This window comes from Pleurodeles waltl, chromosome 7 (genome assembly GCF_031143425.1).
Source record: "Pleurodeles waltl isolate 20211129_DDA chromosome 7, aPleWal1.hap1.20221129, whole genome shotgun sequence".
NCBI lineage: Eukaryota > Metazoa > Chordata > Amphibia > Caudata > Salamandridae > Pleurodeles > Pleurodeles waltl.
The window spans coordinates 562,536,293-562,561,917 of NC_090446.1; the positions used below are offsets into that span (position 1 = coordinate 562,536,293).

At 47.9% G+C, this 25,625-nt stretch overlaps 1 protein-coding gene across 4 annotated transcripts in view; it reads left to right on the plus strand.

Annotated features, from left to right (window-relative positions):
- LOC138304348 (zinc finger protein 84-like) overlaps positions 1-25,625 on the plus strand; it is a 156,508-nt gene that overhangs the window by 36,432 nt on the left and 94,451 nt on the right. For all 4 annotated transcript variants that reach the window (XM_069244321.1, XM_069244322.1, XM_069244323.1 and 1 more), the window contains exons 3-4: positions 18,187-18,297; positions 21,939-22,052. In XM_069244321.1, coding sequence (XP_069100422.1) covers positions 18,187-18,297; positions 21,939-22,052 — 225 coding nt within the window. The remainder of the gene's footprint in view (positions 1-18,186; positions 18,298-21,938; positions 22,053-25,625) is intronic.

The following is a 25,625-nucleotide window of genomic DNA, read 5'->3' on the forward strand; positions in this document are numbered from 1 at the left end:
CATTGCCTGGCTTTCCATTATGTCTTTTGAATGAAGTGCACCCTGTGCCTTGTTCACTTCTGAGGTAAGATATGCCACACCTAATGTGTCATTCTTGTTCCAGAAACCATTCCAACACAATGTTTCTATCGCCTCATGTATGACGAGCATACCTTGTAACAAACAATCCTAGGGCCATATGTACCAACAAATTTTCCCATAGACACAGAACGGGTAAAACTCTTTGCTACATCTGGCCCCTAATGAGTTCCACTCAATACTGACTGGACAGTTTTGCTTTCAAAGATTTGAGCCTCAATACATGCTTTGTCTATGCCACACCCAAAGAGATAATGTCCTGCACACTGCAACCCAACTTTTGTCATGTGGAAAATGCCCATCATTGGATAAAGATCATCAGATTCTACTGGATTGCTCATAAAAATGTCAGAAGCAATACAGAAAATACCTCAGTTGCAGAACATTGGCAGGACAGGCTGGTCTTCAAGCTGAGCATGCACATTTTAGATTTTTTAAGATCTGTATATACTGTTGCGTAGTTTGTGACTGGAGATGGTATTATTGGTAAAAAACAAACCTTCTTCAGTGGGATGGTATTCTGGGAGATCAGAGCATGAATTGCAGCCTATGGAGGAACTGGCTTTTCTTCATCTTTCAGTCCGCACCGAATAAGCAATATGATAAATTCAGTTAAATCAGCTTTGCAGACTGAAGCATGAGGAAGAAGATCCATGTCCTCAGCCACTTTGGAACATTCTGGTAGACTGGGACGTGTTGCTGGCTTGTGGTGATTGTGCACACATTGGCAAGGCAGTTGGGTTATAAGATTGCAGCTTCATTTATGACTACAGCTGAAACAGCTTATTTTCCAGCAGCTACTTCACTAGTACAGTCTTAAAAAAGCACTATGGCAGCATCATGTGTGCTGGATGTTCTAAACAAAGAAGAGTTGTCTTCAAAATTATCAAGAGTAGCAATGGTAAATTATTTCCTGGTAAAGTGACTTGGAAGTGGTGTGCTGTCAGATTCACAAGATTTTACAGCATGAACTGCTAACAAGTTCCTGTTCGGTATTATGTCATTATAAGTGTTGACACACCAATCATATTCATTGAAGAGATTAGCTCTCTACTTTTGCACTTGTCATAGATTGCCTGGGCAGTCAACATGTGTAGCGGAGTTATCTTTTTGACGTGATGTAATTTATATAACATGATTTGGAAAAGACCATACATTTGCACAGCATAAGCCTGTCTGTTCATGGGATTGTCTTCCACTTCTTTGCTTACACCTTCAAAGCCATACTCAATGTTGTTGACTTCTGTTTTGAACTCAAGAAATTTAGTTTGCAACAGTTTTGCTGTGCTGATATTAAACAATGATCTAAAAATTGTTAAGACAACATCAGACATTCTTGTTGACTCCCATGACTTGCAGAGCTTTGGGCCATCACAAAATTTGTCATTAATTTGAAAATCGTAATCTTTCAGGACGTTTTTTAAAATGGTTCCTGCTGATTTTACTGCATCTTGTGATCTTATTTTGGCAGCAAGAACTTCAGGAGTGATATTAGGGGAGAACACCATAAGTGACTCATTCTTTCTGTTAGAATGACAAAAACGAATTCCGTCGTACATTCTCACCAGAAAAATCTTAATTTCATTAAAATGGATCAATATAGTTTCATCACTGTTGACCATTATTTCTCTGATCTCACTGAGTGTGAGCCCATAGCCAGCACTCAAGAACGGCTTTAAAACTTAATTTGATTTTTCAAAGAGTGCAAACTTAACTGAAGGCTGGCAGTTATGTTTACTGCTGGGAGCTCATTGTACATTCATATTTTCGAATGTATGCACGCATGCAGTTCTGGTGGGCATACATATCCGCTGTAAATACATTCACTACACTTTCTAGATCAGCTACTTGGCTGAAAACTTTGGGGGTCATTACAACTTTGGCGGCTGTAGGAGGCTGGCCTGGTTTGTAGTGGGTACCAAGGGGTACTTACACCTTGCACCAGGTCCAGGTATCCCTTTTTAGTGTAGAGGGGTGTCTAGCAGCTTAGGCTGATAGAAAAGGTAGCTTAGCAGAGTAGCTTAGGCTGAACTAGGAGGCGTGTAAAGCTCCCACTATACCACTGGTGTCATATGCACAATATCATAAGAAAACACAATACACAGATATACTAAAAATAAAGGTACTTTATTTTTATAACAATATGCCAAAAGTATCTCAGTGAGTACCCTCAGTATGAGGATAGCAAGTATACACAAGATATATGTACACAATCCCAAAAAAAAAATATAGTAATAGCAATAGAAAGCAATGCAAGCTATGTACAGTCTCAATAGATTGCAATGAGAGCACATAGGTACAGGGGCAACACCAACCGTATACTCTAGAAGTGGAATGCGAACCACGAATGGACCCCAAACCTATGTGACCTTGTAGAGGGTCGCTGGGACTGTAAGAAAACAGTGAGGGTTAGAAAATTAGCTTACCCCAAGACCCTGAAAAGTGGGTGCAAAGTGCACCTAAGTTCTCCAGAGAGCACAGAAGTAGTGATAGGGGAATTCTGCAAGGAAGACCAACACCAGCAATGCAACAACGATGGATTTCCTGACGAGAGAACCTGTGGAACAAGGGGACCGAGTCCAAGAGTCACACTCAAGTCGGGAGTGGGCAGATGCCCAGGAAATGCCAGCTGTGGGTGCAAAGAAGCTGCCACCGGATGGTAGAAGCTGTGGATTCTGCAAGAACGAAGAGGACTAGGAACTTCCCCTTTGGAGGATGGATGTCCCACGTCGTGAAGAAGCTTGCAGAGGTGTTTCCGTGCAGAAAGACCGCAAACAAGCCTTGCTAGCTGCAAGGGTCGCAGTTAGGGTTTTTGGATGCTGCTATGGCCCAGGAGGGACCAGGATGTCGCCAATTGCGTGAGGAGACAGAGGGGGCATCCAGCAAGACAAAGAGCCCACTCAGAAGCAAACAGCACCCGCAGAAGTGCCGGAACAGGCACTACGAAGAGGAGTGAACCGGAGCACACCCGAAGTCACAAAAGAAGGTCCCACGACGCCGGAGGACAACTCAGGAGGTCGTGCACTGCAGGTTACAATGTCGGGGACCCAGGCTTGGCTGTGCACAAAGGAAATCCTGGAAGAGTGCACAGGAGCCGGAGCAGCTGCAAATCACGGGGTACCCAGCAATGCAGTCTAGCGTGGGGAGGCAAGGACTTACCTCCACCAAACTTGGGCTGATGAGTCACTGGACTGTGGGAGTCACTTGGACAGAGTTACCCTACCCTACCTGCCTGCCATCACATACCCCCACCCTCACCCCCATCACTCCTACTCCTCACAAATGTCCCAACATCACAACCCACCCATCCCAACACCAAGCCCTGCATGCTACAACAAAGCATGGACACCCATCACCAAAGCATGGCCACTGCACATACCCATACACCCCCCTAAACCACCATCACACAAGGTCCCACACAGGAATGCAAGCACTGGGGGTACACGGTCACCCACCTGTTGCCCACCATGGCACACACAGATGTAATAAACATCCTTTTATACCCCTGCAGGACCCCCACCCAACGTCACCGGACAGGAGGGTCCACACATGTCCACACCACCAACAGAAGAAGCCCACAGTGATGACAGCAGCTCTGTCCAACTGGATCTAGATGACCAGCCCGGCCCATCGGGGACCTCAGGACAGTCGGTTCCTCTCACATAGTCACAGGCCACTACAAACCTTCCCCCCTCAGGAAACACCAGCACAGCACCCCCCCAGCGGTCCCATACCTCTGTCCCCAGGACACGTCAAGCAGCAGTGTGTCCACCACTACAGGGAACCCAGGCTAACCCACCACCCCAAGGGACCTGGGGGCAGTGGTAGTGGGCACACGGTCCAGGGGACGGAGGCCCAGGAACACAGGGGAACTGGGAGGGCTGCTGTGCGACAGGGGGAGGACAGGCCAAGGGAACCCACTCTCCACGAGGCCCTCTTCTCCATCATGGGAGCCTACCACCACTCCCAGGAGACGATGGCAACGGTACTGGCCAAGTTTCAGGAGACCCAGCGCCTGCAGGAGGAACAGTATTTGGGCTTCAGGGAGGAACTCAGAACCATCAATTCCACCCTGGGCACCATCGTAGGGGTGCAGAAGGAAGTCCTCAACACCAGGAGGGACACTGTGGCACAACAAGGGGCCCCTGACACTAGCATGGACGATGAACTGCCCACCACCTCCGCCGGCGCTAGTGGACAGGAGGCACCGCCACAGGACCACCACACCAGCACCCCACCCCCTGCAGAGGGAGAACCACCCCGCAAACAGTCCCTGAGATCCAGGACAAAGACAGAGAACGATGCCAAGACCCCCACCAAGAAATGAGACCACCCTGAATGTCATCTTTCTGTCCCACTTTGTCACCCTGTCCATCCACAAACTGCCCCAGCTCCACTTCCTACGCCCATTTGGGCAATGCACCTGTGAGATTAATAGACTGGACTCTGCCATGGACATTCCTCCACCATCACCCCTCACCATTTTACAACCCCCTCCAATATTGAGCACTTAAATAAACACCCTTGAAGCACAAAACAATTTGGAGTCAGTTTGTGATTTCGAAATAGTGTATTAGCAATTACAGTGCCAAAATGCTCTATCAATTGTAATGTCAACATACCTATGTCACACAGCTCTAGCCCATGAGGAAACAAAGCAGATGTCACACAGTGGGACCCACGTCTGAAATCGTAAGGGAAAGTGACAACTCAGTGACCATACACTGGGTGAAAACGACAGACAGTAGAGAGGTAGTAGTGTTAAAGTACATGTAGTAGGCAGGTCTGTATTCTTACCTGTGTCTCACTGGAAATATTGCAGGATCACCGAGTTCCTGTTGTCCATATCCTCTTCTTCTGCTTCCTCGTCTTCACTGTCCACAGGCTCCACAGCTGCAACAACACCGCCATCTGGACCATCCTCCTGCAGAAGAGGCACCTGTCGTCGCAAAGCTAAGTTGTGAAACATATAGCAGGCCACGATGATCTGGCACACCTTCTTTGGTGAGTAGAATAGGGATCCACCTGTCTTATGGAGGCACCGGAACCTGGCCTTCAGGAGGCCGAAGGTCCGCTCTATAATCCGCCGAGTTCACCCATGGGCCTCATTGTAGCGTTCTTCTGCCCTTGCCCTGGGATTCCTCACTGGGGTCAGTAGCCATGACAGGTTGGGGTAACCAGAGTCACCTGCAAATGGCGAGGGACAACTGTTAGACACACACTAACCTGTAGGGATATCCCCAGACCCACACAAACAATCCCACTGACTTGCTTCCAGGTGCTCACCTAATAGCTACATACGGTGCCTCTGGAGTTGACCCATCACATAAGGGATGCTGCTATTCCGCAGGATGTAGGCGTCATGCACTGAGCCTGGGAACTTGGCTTTAACGCGGCCAAACACACCATCTGCACATTTATAGAATGATAACTCTTACGGTTTCTGTACACCTGTTCACTCCTGCGGGGGGGGTACCAAGGCCACATGGGTCCCATCAATGGCACCTATGATGTTGGGGATATGTCCCAGGGCATAGAAATCTCCTTTCACTGTAGCCAAATCCTCCACCTGAAGGAAAATGATGTAGCTCCGCATGTGTTTCAGCAGGGCAGACAACACTCTGGACAACACGTTGGAAAACATAGGCTGGGACATCCCTGATGCTATGGCCACTGTTGTTTGAAATGACCCACTTGCAAGGAAATGGAGTACTGACAGCACCTGCACTTGAGGGGGGATTCCTGTGGGATGGCGGATAGCTGACATCAGGTCTGGCTCCAGCTGGGCACACAGTTCCTGGATTGTGGAACGGTCAAGCCTGTAGGTGATGATCACATGTCTTTCCTCCATTGTCGACAGGTCCACCAGCGGTCTGTACACCGGAGGATGCTGCCATCTCCTCACAAGCCCCAGCGGACGGTGCCTATGAAGGACAACAGCGAGCACAGAGTCAACCAACTCAGAGGTACGTACCCGCAGCTTACACAGAACACGATTCATAATCCGAAAAGTGGACTGTATGTGTGTTGAGGCTAGGCCTAGGTATGTGTGACACAGTTAAAATTAAGCCATGTGGGCCCCTGAAATGGCGGCTGCCTGACCTGTAAAGTGGGACAATGGGATGTGAGGTAACTGCGCTGGCGTTGTACACCGTCGCGGTAGGCGGTCGAAGACCGCGGTGGAATGCTGCATTGGTTAACATTGGACCCTAGGGGTCCCAAGAGCCAATGACGATGTACGCCGGCGGTGACGGTATGCACCGCCGCGGACGTGACTGCCATTTTCTATCTGTTCAATCACTCGATACCTGATCTTCGACAGGAGAGGACCTACACTTCAAGTGCTGCTGTGACCTCGGTCTGGAAGAGACAATGGCTTGAGTGTCTGGGGAAAGGGCCCCTGCCTTCACATCGGAGGAGTTGGAGAAACTCGTGGACGGGGTCCTCCCCCAATACACGCTACTCTACGGTCCTCCAGATAAACAGATAAGTACACTGGGAGCATGCTGTATGGGCTATACCTGTGTGGAGTGGAGTGGATGAAAGATGGGGGGGGGAGATTGAAGAGTGCATGAAACAACGATGAGTGCATGTGCCACATGGCAAGGGTAGGGATGGGGGCCAATGACTGTGACAGTGCATTTCGTAATAACTTTTCTTTTCCCCCTGTACAATTCATGTAGGTCAGCGCCCACCAGAAAAAAGATATTTGGCGTGCCATCGCCAAGGACGTCCGGACCCTGGGGGTCTACCACAGACGGAGCACCCACTGCCGTAAGAGATGGGAGGACATTCGCCGCTGGAGCAAGAAGACGGCGGAGGCCCATCTGGGGATGGCCTCCCAACGTGGGAGGAGTGCCTGTCGGACCATGACCTCCCTGATGGCGGTGGCGTACCCGGAGTTGGATGGGCGCTTAGGGGCATCACAGCAGATACAAGGGGATGAGTACACTCTCATTCTGCTGATTTTGCACGCAGTGGAGGTGTCTGGATGGGGGAGGTGGGCTGTGGATTACCCTAGGCCAGGGCGAGTATAGTAAGCAAGGTCCCTCCGTAAGGCAGGCCATGTGGCACCCGACCCCACCTGTGTGCAGCACCAAGTACACCTAGTCATGCTTCTGTGTCATCCATGTGTGCAGATGTCATCTATAGCCTTGTAGGCCATGCCCTAGGGATTGAACAATGGAGCCCAAGTGTGCGGCGTAGTGCAGGGGGCTTCTGTGTCTGTCGTGTCCGCCAATGGTTGCGGTAATGCATGCACTCAACTTTTTTTTCTTCTGTCTCCCCCCACCCCCCTTTTTGTGGTCTTCCTGTTCTTGTGTGCATTAGCATCATCAGGCGGAGGAGCAGTGGCACCGGAGCAGGAGAAAGCTGCATCCCACATGGCCCTGGAGTTCACCAGTGGGACGGAGGGCGAGGGGAGCTCCACGGCAGGGACAGGAGCTGACACCAGTGACACGGACTCGTCCTCTGATGGGAGCTCCCTTGTGGTGGCGGCAACATCTGTGCCCCCCGCATCTACAGGTACAGCCGCCACCCCCCCACCAGCACGCCCTCCCAGCAGCCCCTCAGCCTTTGCCCCGTGCCCGCTCACCCAGGAGGGTGGACGTCACCTTCGCCCCAGGCACCTCAGGCCCTGCCCCAGTCACCCCTGCTGCCCTCAGTGAGGAGGCTATTGACCTCCTCAGGTCCCTCACTGTTGGGCAGTCTACCATTTTGAATGCCATCCAGGGTGTAGAAAGGCAGTTGCAACAAACAAATGCATTCCTGGAGGGCATTCATTCTGGCCAGGCGGCCCTTCAGACTCTGGCCTCAGCACTGATGGCAGCTATTGTCCGTGTCTAGCCTCCCCCCTCCAACTTCCTCCACCCAGACCCAATCCCCTCTACCTCAGCCTATCCCAAGCACACCTTCAGACCAGCATGCACACACCTCAACACACAAGGGAAGCTCAGGCAAACATAAGCACCACACATCCCATAGGCACTCACGCATCTACAGCCACTACTGCCATCACCAGCACACACACCACCACACCCCGCTCACGTGTAGTCACCATCCCCACTGCCATTCACACGTCCCCAGTGTCCTCTCCCAGTGTGTCTGTGACGCCCCCTCCCAAAATACACAAACGCAGGCACACACCCACCCAACAGCCATCCACCTCACGACAGCCTCCAGCGCATGCACCTTCACCCAAAGTCACCAAACGTACACCTCCTACAACCACAACCTCTTCCGCCACTCCCAAACCCTCTCCAGCTACCCGTCCCAGTCTTTCCCAAAAACTTTTCCTGTCCAGCCGTGACCTCTTTCCCACACCTCCCCCACCCGGTCCGTCTCCTAGGGCCCGACTCTCCAGGTCCCAACCTAGCACCTCAGCCACAACATCTCTATGACCAGTGGTGCCTGTAGTCACCGGAATCTGGAGTGCACCTGCCACCAGGGCAGCCAGTGTGGCACAGAGCGAGAGATGGGGAAGACTCCAGCCACCAAAGCCGCTTCCAGGGGTCCAGGTGGGAGTGTGGAGTCAGCTGCAACACCTTCCAAGGTGGGGAAGGGCCACAAGAAAGTCATCAGGTCTGGGAAGAGCAGCACGGCTGAGAAGACCGCCATCATCCCCGCTGCCCAGGAGGCCACCGCCAGCACCCCTGCTGCCCAGGAGGCCACCGCCATCATCCCCGCTGCCCAGGAGGCCACCGCCATCATCCCCGCTGCCCAGGAGGCCACCGCCACCAGCCCCGCTGGGCCAGAGAGGACCGCCAGCACCAGCCCTGCTGGGCCAGACACTACTGCCAGCACCAGCCCCGCTGGGTCAGAGAGGACCACCAGCACCAGCCCCGCTGGGCCATGAAGGACCGCCAGCACCAGCCCCGCTGGGCCATGAAGGACCGCCAGAAGCTGAGTCACTGCAAAGGACCCCGCTGCCACAAGCACCGCTGAACAGGGCACCGCCGCTACAAGCACCGCTGAACAGGGCACCGCCGCTACAAGCACTGCTGAACAGGGCACCGCTGCTACAGGCACCGCTGAACAGGGCACCGCTGCTACAGGCACCGCTGAACAGGGCACCGCTGCTACAGGCACCGCTGAACAGGGCACCGCTGCTACAGGCACCGCTGAACAGGGCACCGCTGCTACAGGCACCGCTGAACAGGGCACCGCTGCTACAGGCACCGCTGAACAGGGCACCGCTGCTACAGGCACCGCTGAACAGGGCACCGCCGCTACAAGCACCGCTGAACAGGTCACCGCCTCTACAAGCACCGCTGAACAGGGCACCGCCGCCACATGCACCGCTGAACAGGGCACCGCCGCCACATGCACCGCTGAACAGGGCACCGCCGCTACAAGCACTGCTGAACAGGGCCCGCCGCCACATGCACCGCTGGCCCATGAGCGCCAAGGGCACTGAAGCTACCGAGTCCGTCACGAGCAGGATGAAGCACTCTGGGCACAAAGCCCCCTCCAGAACCAGTTGACAAAGACATCCACCACCTCAGTCCTTGGCAGGATGAAGCACTCTGGGCACAAAGCCCCCTCCAGAACCAGTGGAGACTGTCATCCACTTAAGAGACTGTGGCTTTGCTCTCCCCAGGATACAGAAGTGGGCAACCCACCCACTAGTGAGACTTGAGAGACTGTGGCTTTGCACTCCCCAGGATGGAACAGTGGGCAAACCACCCACTGTAGAGACTTGAGAGACTGTGGCTTTGCACTCCCCAGGATGGAACAGTGGGCAAACCACCCACTGTAGTGACTTGAGAGACTGTGGCTTTGCACTCCCCAGGATTGAACAGTGGGCATGTGGCCTCCTCGTGTTTTTGGCGTTGTGCACCCAACCGGCTGAGGTGCCCCCCCTTCCCTCCCCCTGAGGTGCCTGTTTTATTGCTATCTGATGCCCCTGCAGTGTTCTCTCCGTCATGGTCGGGGATCTTGTGTGGGCCTCACCCATACCGTGTGGGCCCAGTGTTCCACGGACTTCAATGGAGCACTACCAGGACTACTATTCTTGGTGTATATTTAGTTTATAGTGTATATATATATATATATATATATGTATATTTATGCGTACTGGATTATATATATTACAATGGTTACTCATTTTCTTTGGTCTTTGCATTCTTCCGGGGGGTTGTGGGGTGTAACTGTGATGTATCATGCTGTATTAGTGTGTGTGTTGTCGTGGGTGGGGGTGGGGGTGTTGCGTGTGTGTGTCCCTGTTTCCCCCCCCCCCCCCCCCCCCTGCAGCTATTTTAAAAAATGGCAGAAAGGTTTTTCTGTCTCAATAAAACTACTTGACCACGAAAACCTTTGTTTTGACTCCAAAATGAAGTATATAGGTTTCATGGTTCCTGAAATATTACATTTTCACTGCAACACATCTGGTATTTTTAAAAATGTCGTCCAGAAAAAATCGGCGCAGAATAATAATGTCTATCCAAGCTAAATTACTTCTCTAATGATACAGAAATACAAATCAAAAATGAAAATCTCTCAACAACAGTTTTGATTATGGTGGTATGTCAAGGGGCTAGGATTATATCCAATCAAGATCCGTTTGGCATCACCTCGCTGCTTCTGTTGCTCAAGAGTCATGATTATGCCTGTGGCTTTCGAGATTCCAGTGGGGGAAGATTTTGATTCTTCAGCCATGAATGCAAACTTTCCTGAATTGATCACTGGTTGCTGAAGGGTTCATGCTGAGTTACTCAGCCAAATTCAGTAATCTACCTTCAGATTCATGCGTCATGACCGCAAAGATGCAAAGAGATCTGTGAAATGAGCAGAAACCTTGAAAGGGATAGTGGCTTTGTTATGAAAGAGAGCTACCATCACATTTTCAGAGATGGAACATAGATCAAGTTTTACTAAACTTTGTTACTGGTGAGAAAACTGTCTGTAACTCTAGCCTACGACGTATTCCAGGTGACAGTGTTTTAGGACACTGCCAGCCATGTTCATTCATTGGTTTTTGTACATACTGGGAAGCATATCTCCATGTCTCGACCCAAGTGTGTAGCAGGAGGGGCTGTAAGTTCCTCTTACCAATTTTAAGCCCTTCCATTTTGGTTTGAATCCGCACTTAGAGTCTTTAAAAAAAATCATAGGCCTCCTGGCATAAGTCTTACTGCCTGGGAATGCAGGAATACTGGCTGGTTGTAGCAAGGTGGTCCGAGACATTCAATTTGTCTGTGCTACCTTCTTGAGAAGTGGCTGACTCATCATCATTGACCGAAAATCACTGTTGATTCCAGTCTAGCGGTTCCACATTAGAGGCATATTATTGAAAGCCTTATATGGCCTAGGTCTACTACCAGCAGACACAGCAGCTTAACCTATGCTCCGAAAAGACTCTTCTTTCCAACCTGAGCTCTTCACGTCCCCTTACCACTACCCACCCCTGAACCCTCAAGGCACCCTTTACCTCCTCCCACCCTTGGGCCAGCAAGACACCCTCACCTCCCTTTATTTCTACCCACCCTTGAACCCTCAAGTCACCATCATCTCTCTTTATGTACATCTACCTGACCCTAAACCCTCAAGTTACTCTCACCTCCGTTCACGTCTACCCAGTCTTGAACCCCCAAGTCACCCTTACCTCCCTTAACCTCCACCCACATCAGAGTCCTTAAGTCAACCTCACCTCTCTCTACCTCTACCCACCCCTTAGCTCTCAAGTCACCATCATCTCTCTTTACATCTACCCACTTCTGAACCCTTAAGTCACCCTCACCTTTCCTTTACCTCTCCTCTCCCATCAATCTTCAAGTCACCCTCGCCTCCATTAACCTCTAACCACCCCTGAACCCTATAGTCTCCATTAGCTCCCTTTATCTTTACTCATTCCTAAACCATAAACTCACTTTAAAAAAAAAAATAACATAAAAAGTATGTTATTTCAATTAAACAAATACTTACTTGTGCGTAAAAATACTGGGTAATAAGGGTACAAATTGTTACCTGCTTGGTACTTACCTACATGGTAAAGACTGCGTGTTGAAGGCCTGCATGGTAAAGCCTTTTTCTCCTCAGACAGAACACATCCCTGTCCTTTCCTTAACCCCTTCTGTGCCGTGGATGTAATAGTTACGTCCAACAGCACAGTGCTCATGTGCTTAGGACGTAACCATTACGTCCTCTGCACTGAGCTCAGAGGGAGTGCTAGCGCTCCCTCTTTGGGCTTCCCTCCCACTTCCCCAAGGCAGGGATGGAAGGGGAAGCCCTTCCACCGTCGAACCCCCCACCAGTGACGTCTGATGACGTCCGCGCTGACCTCATCAGAGGCCACTTCCACATCTCGCTGGAAGCTCAGCCCAGCGCCATCAGAAGAGAAATGCAAAGCATTTCTCTTCCGATCATGTGATGGGGGCCCTGAGAGACTTCAAAGGGAAGGAAAGGAATTTCCTTCCCTTTGAAGTCTCTCAGAGCATTTCAAAAGCCGGATCGGAAAGCGATCCGGCTTTTGAAATGCCCACTAGACACCAGGGATGTATTTTTATAAAAGAAACTGGCATATGGGGAGCGACCCCTTGGGCAAGGGTCGCTTCCCAGGGGGGCAATTTTTTTCAAGGCCTTTTCTGCCCCCCCTCCCCCCGGGGGCAGATCGGCCTATTGTTGTTAGGCCCCTGGGGGCAGATCGGCCTATTGTTGTTAGGCCGATCTGCCCCCGGGGGGCAGAAACCACTAGGCGCCAGGGATTTTTAGAGTTGGGGAGCGACCCCTTAGGCAAGGGTCGCTCCCTAGGGGGCAAATTATATTTAGCCCATTTCTGCCCCCCTTGGGGGCAGATCAGCCTATTTTTATGAGGCCAGTCTGCCCCCATTGGGGGCCGAAACCACTAGACACCGGGGAGTTTTATTTTATGGCGAATTCACAAAAGGGGAGCGACCCCTTAGGCAAGGGTCGCTCCCTGGGGGGGGGGGGATTTATTTTAAGCCTTTTCTGCCTCCCCTTGGGGCAGATATGCCTATTGTTATTAGGACGATCTGCCCCCAAACCTCTAGGCGCCAGGGATAATTTTTTGTTGTTGTTTTTGTTTTTGTTTTTTTAGAGGTGGGGAGCGACCCCTTGGGCAAGCGTCGCTCCCCTGAGGGGAAAATTGTATTTAGACCCTTTCCTGGGGGCAGATCGGCCCGATTTTTGTTAGGCCAATCTGCCCCCAAGGGGGGCACATTTATTTGTGGCTATTTCTGCTCCCCTTGGGGGCAGATTGGCGTATTTCTATTAGGCCCATCTGCCCCCAGGGGGGAGAAACCACTTAGGCACAGGGGATTGGTGTGTGTGTTTTCTTTAGGGGGGCAGCCCCTTGGGTAAGGGTTGCTCCCCATGCGGGCACATTACAGTTGGCCATTTTTTTGGGAAAGGCCCATCTGCCCTCGGGGGGGGGGCAGAATGCCCACCACAGACCAGGGAAGTTTATTTTTTTCTAAAATAAGAGGGTGGGGGTATGGCCATACCCCCACCCCAAATAAATGGGGCCAAAGTTGTTCTGCCCACCAGTGGGTAGATGGGGCAATTACCCCTGATCCACACCCCGGGGGTGGGGGGGGCAGAAAGTCTACTAGATGCCAGGGAATTAAATAAATATATATATATATATTGGGGTGGTGATTACCAACCAGTATGGGCCTGGTTATGCCCCCACTCTAACTGAAGGGGATAACAGTCTTTCAGCTCTCCCGCACTCTAAAACATCTTATTCCACAGCAAGCAAGAAGACATTTGATTATTTTGGATTTTAGTTTTACATTTGGGCCATGAGAGCTTGGCTAACTCTCAAAATCATCCCACTTGGAATGGTGAGGGCTGCACTTTATGGACTTGGGGACGCTGCCATGTAGAAAAATCCACAAGACCTAGACACATCTGAAAAATAAACATCTGGGTGATTCCAGGGTGGTGTGTTTCAGATGCACCCTGCACTATTTTCGTACCCGCAATGCCCTGCAAACCTCCATCTTTGCTGGAAATCACACATTTTTCCCAGGTTATTGTGATGGAACCTTCCGGACTCTGCAGGAATCCACAAACTTTCTACCACCCAGCATTGTCTCATCTATACCAATAAAAATTCTGCTGCACTTGTCAGCCTAAAAATGATTTTTTTGCAAACTGCCCTTTTGGACCCTCTTTGGTTCCCCCTCAATATCGACATGTTTTTGGCTCTTCCCTTTCACAAGCACTTGGCCAACCTACACAAATGAGGTATCATTTGTTTACCGGGAGACTGAGGGGAACGTTGGGTGGTATGAAATTTGTCAATACTTCAAAAATGCAGGTAGCTTATGTGAACAAAATGTTATGAGGGCCTAAGCGTGAACTGCCCCAAATAGCCAAAAAAAGGCTCAGCACTGGAGGGGAAAAGGTCTGGCAGCAAAGGGGTTAAACACTCTTCTGCCTTAATCCTATTATTCTTAAATGTTTTGGGGCCACTTTTGGTTGTTTTATGCACTTCAGTATGTTTGGTGGGCACCTTCATGTCTTTGACTGTTTGCCTAATGCAACCCCTCACCCAACGTTTTAGATCACGCCTAAGAGGGTGGCTACGTTGTCACTTGCAAAACATTTTGTTTACGTACAGGGGCCTTAGAGCCCACCCAATCCTTACCAGTGGGTGGTTTCATCATCACTCTCCTTCCTTTGCTTTTCTTTGGTCAGCAATTGCTGCCTTCACTTCCTTTCTCTATCTTTGCCAATAACCTGAAGCATGGCCCAAGTGCTGTTTTCTTTGCTCAGTGTCTTTCCACTGCTTTTTGTTGCACCCCTTCCTATCTACCATTTTCCGCATTGTTCCCACATGCCCTGTCCATCCCCTATCGCCTACTCCTTTGTTGCTTGCCATCTCCCATCCCACCAGAAAAAAACACCCAAAGGTTGTACCAACAGGTTATAAGATGTTACAAAGATAAAAATGGTACTGCCCTCCCTGCCGCACATGGCCTTTATGGTGCTGTCATCATGGTGAACTTCAGTTCAGACTTAAGATAATTAAGCTTTTTTTTTTTTTACGAAGGCAGAGAATAATTCTATACTAAGGAAACGGATCACTGCCCCGTGCTGCTGTACAATATGGGTAAAAGAAATGCACAAAGCCAATAACTCTCCCATAGGTGACACCTATTGGCTTTGCCTATGCTTCTTTTCTATTACTGAGTTATTGACAATCCGGGGACATAGGGTCCATAGTTTCACTGCATTGCACAGTAAATGGCTGAAGTTATACTGGTTTCTCTTAGCCAGCCACATCAGAAATGAGAGGGAGTCCCTTCTCTAACCGTAAAATATGTTTTCCTGTTTCATGTTGACCAGGCCATTGTTATGCCACTTTCAATCCACAGACCAGTTCCCCAGAATGGTAGAAGCTTCACTCTGTAAGTACTGTGCTGCTAAGTTACTTCCAAACGGAGGCCCCATTGTGGCCAAACCCTGCTTTGATTGCCACTTATGACTAGGGCTTTGGATATGTAAACTACAACTGCTTCTTTTTAAAAAAAAATATTTGTATTATGCAGTTAAAGTACAACAGCACAAATAAATAGTGCTGCAGCGTGTTACACAGATAATATAAGCAACCACATCATAAGTCATGTAGGCACAATACTAGACAGTATGTCTCATTTTAAATGCTAGTGTCCATGAGTCTACAGAAAAGGTAATACCAAAGTGGTTAACAGGAATGCAGTAAGCGGAGGTCTTTTATTCCTAGAATGTGAAGATTCTGCTAGTTCTTCAGCATACAGTTCTAATTGCCATTTACAGTATGTTATTTCTGTGAGCCATTGACATTTCAAAGGCGTTACACGTTTCCCCCTGCAAATCATAACCCTTCTCTTAGCTAACTGCAGTACTACAGTTGTAAGTCTACGTGGTGCGGGTTAAAGACGTACTTGCGGACGGTGTTGAGCAGTCTCCGGTATCGTGGCAGGCAAAGTCTGTGAAATCTCCACTCACTATTGATGTATCAGGGGCAAACTATGCTAGATGTATAAAGTCGACATCTGGTGCCCCGTGTGCACACACCCAACATCGTCCTACAAGCCAAACTTATACAATTTAACAAATACATTTGATGGAGATACTTAAAATGTATTATATGTAAGTTGCAATTAGGTGTGAGCCTTCTAGTTTGAGTAGAACAGAAGACCCAAACAGTGGATCCCAGTGGCTGATCCAGCACTTCATTCCGCTTTCAAGCACCACGTCAGGGACCACTTGCCTATCATTTTTCATAGAGAGGTGTAATCTAGTAATAAGCCCTGTACCTGTACCCGTGGTGCTGGTTAGCAGTGTATGTAGCACTTGTAGAGTGGGAGGCTCACATGGAAATTGAGGAAATAGTGCTCGCACCTCAGCGTAAAGCTAGAGGTATGTAACAGGCAGCAGCGGAATGCAACATTGTGTCTGAAGTATGGCTTCTAGCGTTATAAATGCACCCTCAGTACAGCTATCCCTCATAGTTTTCAGCTCTGCCCTATGAAGGATCTCCAGCACACAACTGCTTCTTTCAATAGGTGTCTTATTTTGTCGAATTCTAGTGAAGAGAATTTGCTAGGGTTTGGTACTCTCAACCCACCTTTTGAAGAGAGGTTATGGCTTCTCATGTAAAACTTAGGGGAGTATCACTTCATAATATTTTTAACGTGGTCTCACGAGCCTCTCTGTACACTTTTGCTGGCCACCAAGGATTAGCGGGAAGTGGTTTATCTTCGGATCTGGAGGCTATTTCTGGGCAAATAGATTTTTCCTTTATTAAATATGGGTGTTGCATTGTCACTATGCCCTGCCCTTCCTACCTGTGAAATCACCAATAAAGATGTGACAGTAAAGAAGGAGAGGGCTGTAATGGCTTGATTTTGTATCAATAATCTTCATAATGCGAAGATCATCTCTTCCTTCTCAGAGTGAGACTGCCTAATCTTTTCGTGTGACCTGTGCAAAGAATACAGCTTCAACAAGATGATGTAGTGAAAGCTGGGGTGAAAAAGAAGTTAGTAAGAAAAGGAAGAGGAAACCTTTTTCTTTCTATTATTCAAAGTTAGTTGAATTTAATAGAGCATAATGAAGGAGATATCCAGCAACTGGTAAGGGCTCTGGCAAAGAAGAGTTGGACTCTGCGACATGAAGATTACCACTTGATAATTGAGTCTTTTCCTGTCAGGGAGGTGGGCGGGGTTCTCCCTACTAAACCTAAGCTAGGCTACACTAGTTCTAAAAAAAAAAAAAAAAAAAAAACTCTGAAGATGTTTGTATATACTCCTGTGAATATGTAGTTTATGACATGACTTTTACCTCCTTCAGCCCTAGTTTTGTTCTGGAATATTTCTATGTTCCTAAGTACTTCTGTAGACACATTTCTGTATCTCGTTAGTCACCGTTTTTTCAGGAGTGTTTTTCTTTAATCTTCTTTCATTGCTTTTGTTACAGTAATTTCCAATGCAGTAAAACCCCAATCTAGGGCACAACGCTCTTTAGGGCAGCTTAATGAAACTCACTAAATATAGGAGTTCTCATTCACAATTTGGATGAAACACCTTAAAAAAAAAACACCATCTCCTCTTAACCACCTGGCAAATAACTGATCTTAATGAATTTCTGTTTTTGTCCTATCTTTGTTTTGTCTCTGAACTCGTGAATATTTTTTGTTCATCTCCTCAGTCATTGTTTTCTATTGCAACATTTCTCTGCCTCTAGTCATTTTTTGTTTACCAATTGAAACCTCACCACTGTTTTCCTTGTGTAAATTTCCTTACAGCACCTTTTGTTCTTTATTTTTTTTAATTGTGTTTACATTTTCATTCTTTTCTATTTGTTGTTTTGTCTTCATACATTTATTTGATTTTATCTTCCCTATTTTCTCTGTCTCTTTACAACTATGCTTAGGTTGTCTCTTCACCACTGTTTGAACTGTTTGCTGTAATCTTGCACCGTACGTTTCTTCATACTTTAGTGGACATCGCTCTCTGTAGGTCTGTCTGAGTGTATTTTTTTGGGTATTTGTGTCACTGATTTACACATAAGTTATTGTTACCACAAACATTCAGTTGTAGTTTTTCATTGCAAAGGAACTGTGGGTAAATTGGTAACACCAGTTTGTTATTGATACAGGTCCTCTTATTACAACAACCATCTCTTCATTGAGAGCGAAAGAAAAGCAAGAGCAATGCTCAAGCGGCCCCAAGGATCTGAGTGCCAGATATATTATTCCTGATTCGCCAAGTAAGTGAAATTTGCAATAGCTGCATAATTGGTTGTTTTTGTGTCACACACAGGTACACATATGAATATCCTGAGGTGGATTTTATGTTGGCATTTGAGTAGGGTTTGGTATCCCATTACTATGGCCTAGTATCTCTGTTAGGTGGTGCCTTTGCACGTGATTGGAAGATTTCCATATCAGAATACAGTATGAATTGTCCTGTGATCATCTATTTTGAGTACTAGGACTGTGATGTAGGTAGTGCTTAGGTTAGGTGTTGACTGCTATGCAAAAGGTCTATCAATGTTTTGTTGAATGGCTGAGTGAGATTGGCCTCTTCATTGTGCTGTTCGTGTATGTTTTTGATATAATAGGACTGTTGTTGGGGTTTTACAGAATGTTTCCACATCTTCTAGATCTCAACTTGCCCAGTGCCTGTAAGTTACAAATAGTTTGAGCATTATATTTCTGTTGTTATAGCATGTTAGAGCTCTGGTGGCTGTTTGAGAGGTGTACAGACCCGTATTTTCTCCTTGCGTTTTGATACAGATGTCTCTTTCTTGGTTAGTTTAGTTTGTTTGTCAATAGTTTTATGTGAATGCTTCTATGTGTGATGTTCTGTCTTGATGAGTTTAGTAGCTAGTTCTGTAAATGGAAATGTGATAGCCTTCTGTGTGTTGACTCAACAGAGTTTCTCAGCTGGTGAGGTTGGTAAGTGTATGGAATTCAATAATAATTTTGATCTATGCTGTGATGTATATAATGTATTCTGTTTCTGTGTGGTATATCTTGTTGGCACATGATGTTGGGGTCACATAAAAGCCATCTAAATTATATACAGTATCTGTGCTAAATATATGCGAATTGGTCAGTCTGATGTGTTCTACTGCTTCTGTGCAGCACATGGTTAGAGGCACATCCTGTGTAACTATGCTCACAAAACAGCCAGAGAATAGAATGAAACATACCAAGCACGTGCAGCAAAAAGAGACAACAGCATCCTGGTTTGTTTGCACTATATAAATACCAATACCTGTGCACAAAAGACAATATCACAAGGAACACTAGCATTTCAGTTTTACCTTCTTTGAGTCGTCCAGATGCAGAGGTGCTGGATAGGTCATGTCCCTTGCATATTGCTTGGTTGGAGGGGGGGGGCATCTGGAATCAGGCTGCAGAGGGAGACTTTGTCACAAGTCCATGAGCTCCCAACAGGGGGCCCATGCAGCAGGGGTCCTGGGAGCAGAAGAACACTATTGGTTGTCGTGGGCCCGAGCCGTGGAGCTCAGGTGCAGCGGGTTTTGATTGTCGGGTGCGCCTGCATCAAGGCACCCACGTTTCTCGATTTGTCCTGCAAGAAGGGGACAAAACAGGTCAGCTGTTCCTCTCTCAGTGCTGGCCTCTGCGATGCTGATGTCCCTCCACAGCTGGTCTCTGGTTGCAGTGTTGGAGTCCGGGTAGGTCTCAAACAAGCATTGGTTGCTGCAAGGGATCTGAGACCCTGAGTATTGGTGCAGGACGGCTCCAATAGATCCTGGTGTCTTCTCACTTGGTGGTGAGACGGGTCTGTACTCCTGCAGCACGTTGACCTCCTCATTGGTGGCTGCTGCGTTGGTGGACCCGGTGGTCAGCAGAATGGTAAACCAGATGTTGTGCTTGGTTCCTGCAGTGTGCAGGGAAGTGGCTCCTCCACTTCAAAGAAGATGCCGACTTGAGGGCTTGGTGAAGTGCTGGAGGCCCTATGAGGCTTTTGAAGGATGCACAGCTGCACGTCGAGTCGTGTTGTTAAGATTATTGGGACAGGAGTAGGTAGGCAGGCAGGGTTTCACTGCAAAGTCCACCAGCAGTCCGCAGTTCTCGCTTCTTTGGCTCTTCTTCGTCCGTCTTCTTTTTTCAGCCAAGTCTGTTCTTCTGGTGTCAGGGGCCTACCTAAATACTGAATTTAGCTGCATTAGAGGGAGTGTGAACTAGTAGCAAATTGGCTACTTATCCTTGTGGTGACTACACCCCCTATGGACCAGTTTCTGTGGGGCTTGAGCGTAATCCTGCCCCAGTGTTCCTTACTGCACCAAAAACATGATGATGGAACCCTTCTTTCGTGGAGCACTTCAGGCTGTCCACTTTAGGGGTGTGTCTAGCCGCACAGTGCACCATGCCTACATGTATAGCTAATTTACCAACTGTCCGTGTGCCAAATTATCCTGAGGGCAGGGGGTGGCAACCCCCAAGTCTAGCAGGAGGCCAGAGTCGCATATCAAAGGTGGCAGGGACTTTGAAGTCCCTGCCCTTAGTATGCAGATTTACTAGCCATCTTACTGGAGAAGGCGATAACACATTCCCTCTGAGCATGCATTGTTTCTGGCCGGGCGTTCACTTCCAGGGGCCCATAAAAATGTCTTTGGTGGCAGGCTCCTCGATACCAGTCAGTCAGCACACTAAGGGTGTGGTAGATTTCAGGGGGCACCTCTAAGATATCTTTTGGTTGCTTAGCATTATAAATCTAAGACTGGCATGAGTGTGGATTTATTAAGACAATGTGTTTGATGCCAAAAACCATATGTTTCAGTGAAGCAATTATGTAGCTGGTTAACTCGTATTGACCATGGTCCAGTACATACATTAAGGTGGCTTCCCTGTTCTCTTGCAGTCCCTAAGTAATTAAACTAGAAATCACAGGGGTATATCTGCTCATTAAGATTTGTCCTTGCATCAAATATAATGCACGGTGCCTTAGGTCTCTATGGCTTGCTGTAGGAGTGACTTACATATGTTAGATGCAGTGACTTGGGCATGGAACACAGTGATTGTTCCATGTTGTCTTTTCACTCATAGCTTGTACCATGACATGCAGTCTGCAATGGCAGGCTGTGTGCAATTTTGAGGGGGGTCCCCTAGGCTGGCACAATACATGCTGCAGCCCTTAGGGACCCTCTCTAGTACCCATATCATAGGTACCAGGTGGACCATTTACTAGGGACTTACAGATGTTCTAGTGTCTGCCAATTATACAAAATTAGACCTTTTACCATTGTTTTAGGGAAAGAGCATTGGCACTGGGGATCTGATTTACAGGAACCCAGTGCACCTTCAGTCGAAAAAACCTCCGTACCAGTGGCAAAAAGTGGAGGTGACCATGTCAGAAATGGGCACTTTCCTACACATATCTGCATTCAAGAGAGCAACAACCTGTGCAGCGAAATGTGTTGATGTTGGGAGTGTAGATAAACTACTAAAAGAAAGCAAAGAAGACACATTGAAAGGCAAGCCCAAACATTGGCTTATGGGAGCAGGATGAGAGTGGTACCTTAGGATGAATAAAGACATGAGAACCCTGAAGTAAGAGTGTTTGGGGGAGGCACTTGAAAGAGAGAAGGGAGGCACCAATGAGAGAGAGAGAGAAAGGAATTGAGATACAGGAGTTGGAATGCAAAGAGGGAGAGACATGGGAAAGAGAGAACTAGGCAAGCCAGTAGAGACGTCTAATGGGAGGAGAGACATGAAAAAATGTCCATGTAAGAAAGAATAAGGGAGACAACCATAGAAGTATAAGAAATATGAGGAAAAAAACTAGAATGATGGAGACATCTGGGAGAGAGCGATAAAACTAAGAGCGACTAGAGATGTATTTGTGTGTAAACCACAGATTTCTTTTTCCATGCAGCAGGTGGCGAAGTTGCCACTCCTGATGTGGTCAGAATCAAAGGAGAAGAAACTGCAGATCTGAATTATTCTCAGGATACACAGGGAAGACTGAGAAATCTCTGTCACAGCAAAGGTAGGCTTGTCCAATGCATTGAGCAATTGTACCAGTTGTTCTCTTTCTCCATTCCATCAGCCAGAATATTAACCACAACAAACCTGATTGAATGATGAATCTTGTTAAATAATTACCCTAAGCCAGAAGTTTCTTGAATTCTATAGAACCTGTTCAAACTTAAACACCACTCTAAATAAAGGGTTACCCTTATCTTATTAAGCCACATTTATAATATTCAGAGGGCATTGTCTGAAAGATTGATGATGCCTGTCAGAGCATGTTATGGATAGTTATTAATGCTACTGCTGCATATATCTGTGTGTGATCTTCACAGCATGGCATTGACTTCCAGTAAGGGCATCTCATCCTGCCATAATAACTACTGTTATTTACACAAGTACAAGCTCCACTACTGTGGCAGCAAGAGTAAATAAAAAGCAGGCAGGTCATATGCAAATATACCATTATGAAGTATCCACTTCAGTACTAGAAGATTGTCTATGGAAGAGCTAATATAGAACACCAACAGGTTCCAATGTTTCAATCCTTGAAATTACATTGTAAAGCAGTTACTTGTTTAAGAAAACAGTGGATCCGACACAGTGTTCTGTAACTTTTAGTCAAATTCTAAGACACTTACACACACACACACACACACACATATATGTTCGATGGCATGTGTAGCTGCAGATACACATGCTTTGCACATCCCGCCATCTAGTGTTGGGCTCGGAGTGTTACAAGTTGTTTTTCTTCAAAGAAGTCTTTTCGAGACACGAGATTGAGGGACTCCTCCCATTTCAGCTCCATTGCGCATGGGCGTCAACTCCATCTTAGATTGTTTTCTTTCCGCCATCGGGTTTGGACGTGTTCCTTTTCGCTCCGCGCTTCGGTCCGGAAAGTTAGTGAAAAACTCGGAAAATTCAACGGTATGGTTTGCATTCGGTATCGGGTTAGCTACAACAGGTCGACACCGAATTCGGAAGAGCTCCGGTGACCCTTCGGGGTTTTCGATTCCCCGGCGGGGCCTGGTCCGCCCGACCGCTTGCGTCTTCAAGGCTAATGGAACGGACCCCATTCCGCTTCTGCCCTGAATGCCACAACAAGTATCCTTACACAGATCAGCATCTGGTCTGTAATTTGTGTTTGTCGCCAGAACACAAAGAGGATACCTGTGAGGCCTGTCGAGCATTTCGGTCCAGAAAGACTTTAAGGGACCGAAGAGCAAGAAGATTACAGATGGCGTCGGTGCCGACAGGACAAAAACACATGGAGGAAGAAGAGGAAGCCTTCTCCATCGAGGATTCGGACTCGGAAGAGGTCGATCCTGAACAGACGCCAGAAACCGTGAGTAAGACGTCGATACACAAGACTCACGTAAAAACCAGTAAAGCCCAGGGGATGCCACCGCCAACAGGCCATGGCTTAACCCGAAAAATAGGTGACCGGGCATCGGCACCGAAAAAGGGCATGCATGTGTCGAAGTCATCCGACTCTGGTCGAGATACCGGCACAGAACACACTCGACCCCGAGACACCGGGTCAGAGCAGACTCGACCCCGAGACACCGGGTCAGAGAAATCTCGGCACCGAGAGAGCGGCACCGAGAAATCTGTACGCCGAAGAGCAAAAAAGTGTCGTCGGAACCGAAAAAGGCAGCCGAAAGGGTTTCGATACCGAAACATCCGGCTTCGGAACTGAAATCAAGTTCCTACACAGAGGAACACGGCCTGTCCTCACAAATGCAGACACATAGATTTGGACAGGAACTGGAGACAATGGAGCCAGACTACACCCAAAGAAGGCTCCACATCCAAAAAGAAACAGGGAAGATCAGCACTCTCCCTCCGATTCGAATGAAACGCAAACTTGCCTTCCAAGAGAAAGACAAGCAGCCACAGGCAAAGGTGGCTAAAAAAATAACTCCACCACCGTCTCCACAACGCTCTCCGCAACCTTCACCGGTAGCCACTCCACCAATGATGCAATCCCCAACTCATACAGGGATGAGTCAGGATGATCCAGAAGCGTGGGATCTTTATGATGCGCCAGTGTCAGATAACAGTCCTGACTGTTATCCAGCTAGACCGTCGCCACCAGAAGATAGTACAGCCTACACACAGGTGGTGTCAAGGGCAGCAGCTTTTCATAATGTCAGCCTGCATGCAGAGCCAATTGAAGACGACTTTCTATTTAATACACTGTCGTCCACACACAGCCAGTACCAGAGTCTCCCCATGCTACCTGGAATGCTAAAACACTCCAAGCAAGTGTTTGAAAAAGGTCTGAAAAAAAGTGTCTGTAAAAGGAAGGGCCATTACTCCAAGAGTGGAGAAAAAATATAAACCGCCACCAACAGACCCCGTGTACATCACACAACAGCTAACACCGGACTCAGTGGTAGTAGGGGCAGCTCGTAAGAGGGCGAACTCGCACACTTCAGGAAATGCACCACCTCCAGACAAAGAGAGCCAGATATGATAGGGCTCATTGGGACGAAATGCAACACTTTATAGAACATTTGCCCAAGGAGTTCCAAAAGAGAGCACAGCAAGTGGTGGAAGAAGGACAGAGTATCTCAAACAATCAGATACGGTCAGCAGTGGATGCAGCAGACACAGCTGCTAGAACTGTAAACACAGCAGTGACAATAGGGAGACATGCATGGCTGCGTACCTCAGGATTCAAGCCGGAAATACAACAAGCCGTGCTGAATATGCCATTTAACGGACAGCAGTTGTTTGGGCCGGAGGTGGACACTGCCATCGAAAAGCTTAAAAAGGACACTGATACGGCCAAAGCCAGCGGCGCACTCTACTCCCCACAGAGCAGAGGCACATTTCGTAAAACACAGTTTCGAGGGGGGTTTCGAGGACAAAGCACAGAACCCACAACCTCACAAACAAGGCCCACTTATCAAAGCCAATATCAGCGGGGAGGTTTTCGGGGACAATATAGAGGGGGACAATTCCAAAAAAGTAGAGGAAAGTTCCAAAGTCCCAAAACTCCACAAAACAAGCAGTGACTTAGACGTCACAAATCCCCAACACATAACACCTGTGGGGGGGAGGCTAACCAAGTTCTACGAACAATGGGAGGAAATAACAACAGATACTTGGGTCCTAGCAATTATCCAGCATGGTTATTGCATAGAATTTCTCAAATTCCCTCCAAATGTCCCACCGAAAACACACAATATGTCAAAACAACACATAGAACTTCTACCAATGGAGGTCCAAGTGTTGTTACAAAAAGAAGCAATAGAATTAGTACCAATTCATCAGAAAGGAACAGGAGTTTACTCTCTGTACTTTCTCATACCCAAAAAGGACAAAACTCTAAGACCTATATTAGATCTCAGAACGTTAAATACCTACATCAAATTAGAACACTTTCACATGGTGACATTACAGGACGTAATCCCATTGCTCAAAAAACAAGACTACATGACAACACTAGACCTAAAGGATGCATACTTCCATATACCGATACATCCTTCACACAGAAAGTACCTAAGGTTTGTATTCCAAGGGGTACATTACCAATTCAAAGTGTTGCCATTTGGGATAACAACTGCACCAAGAGTTTTTA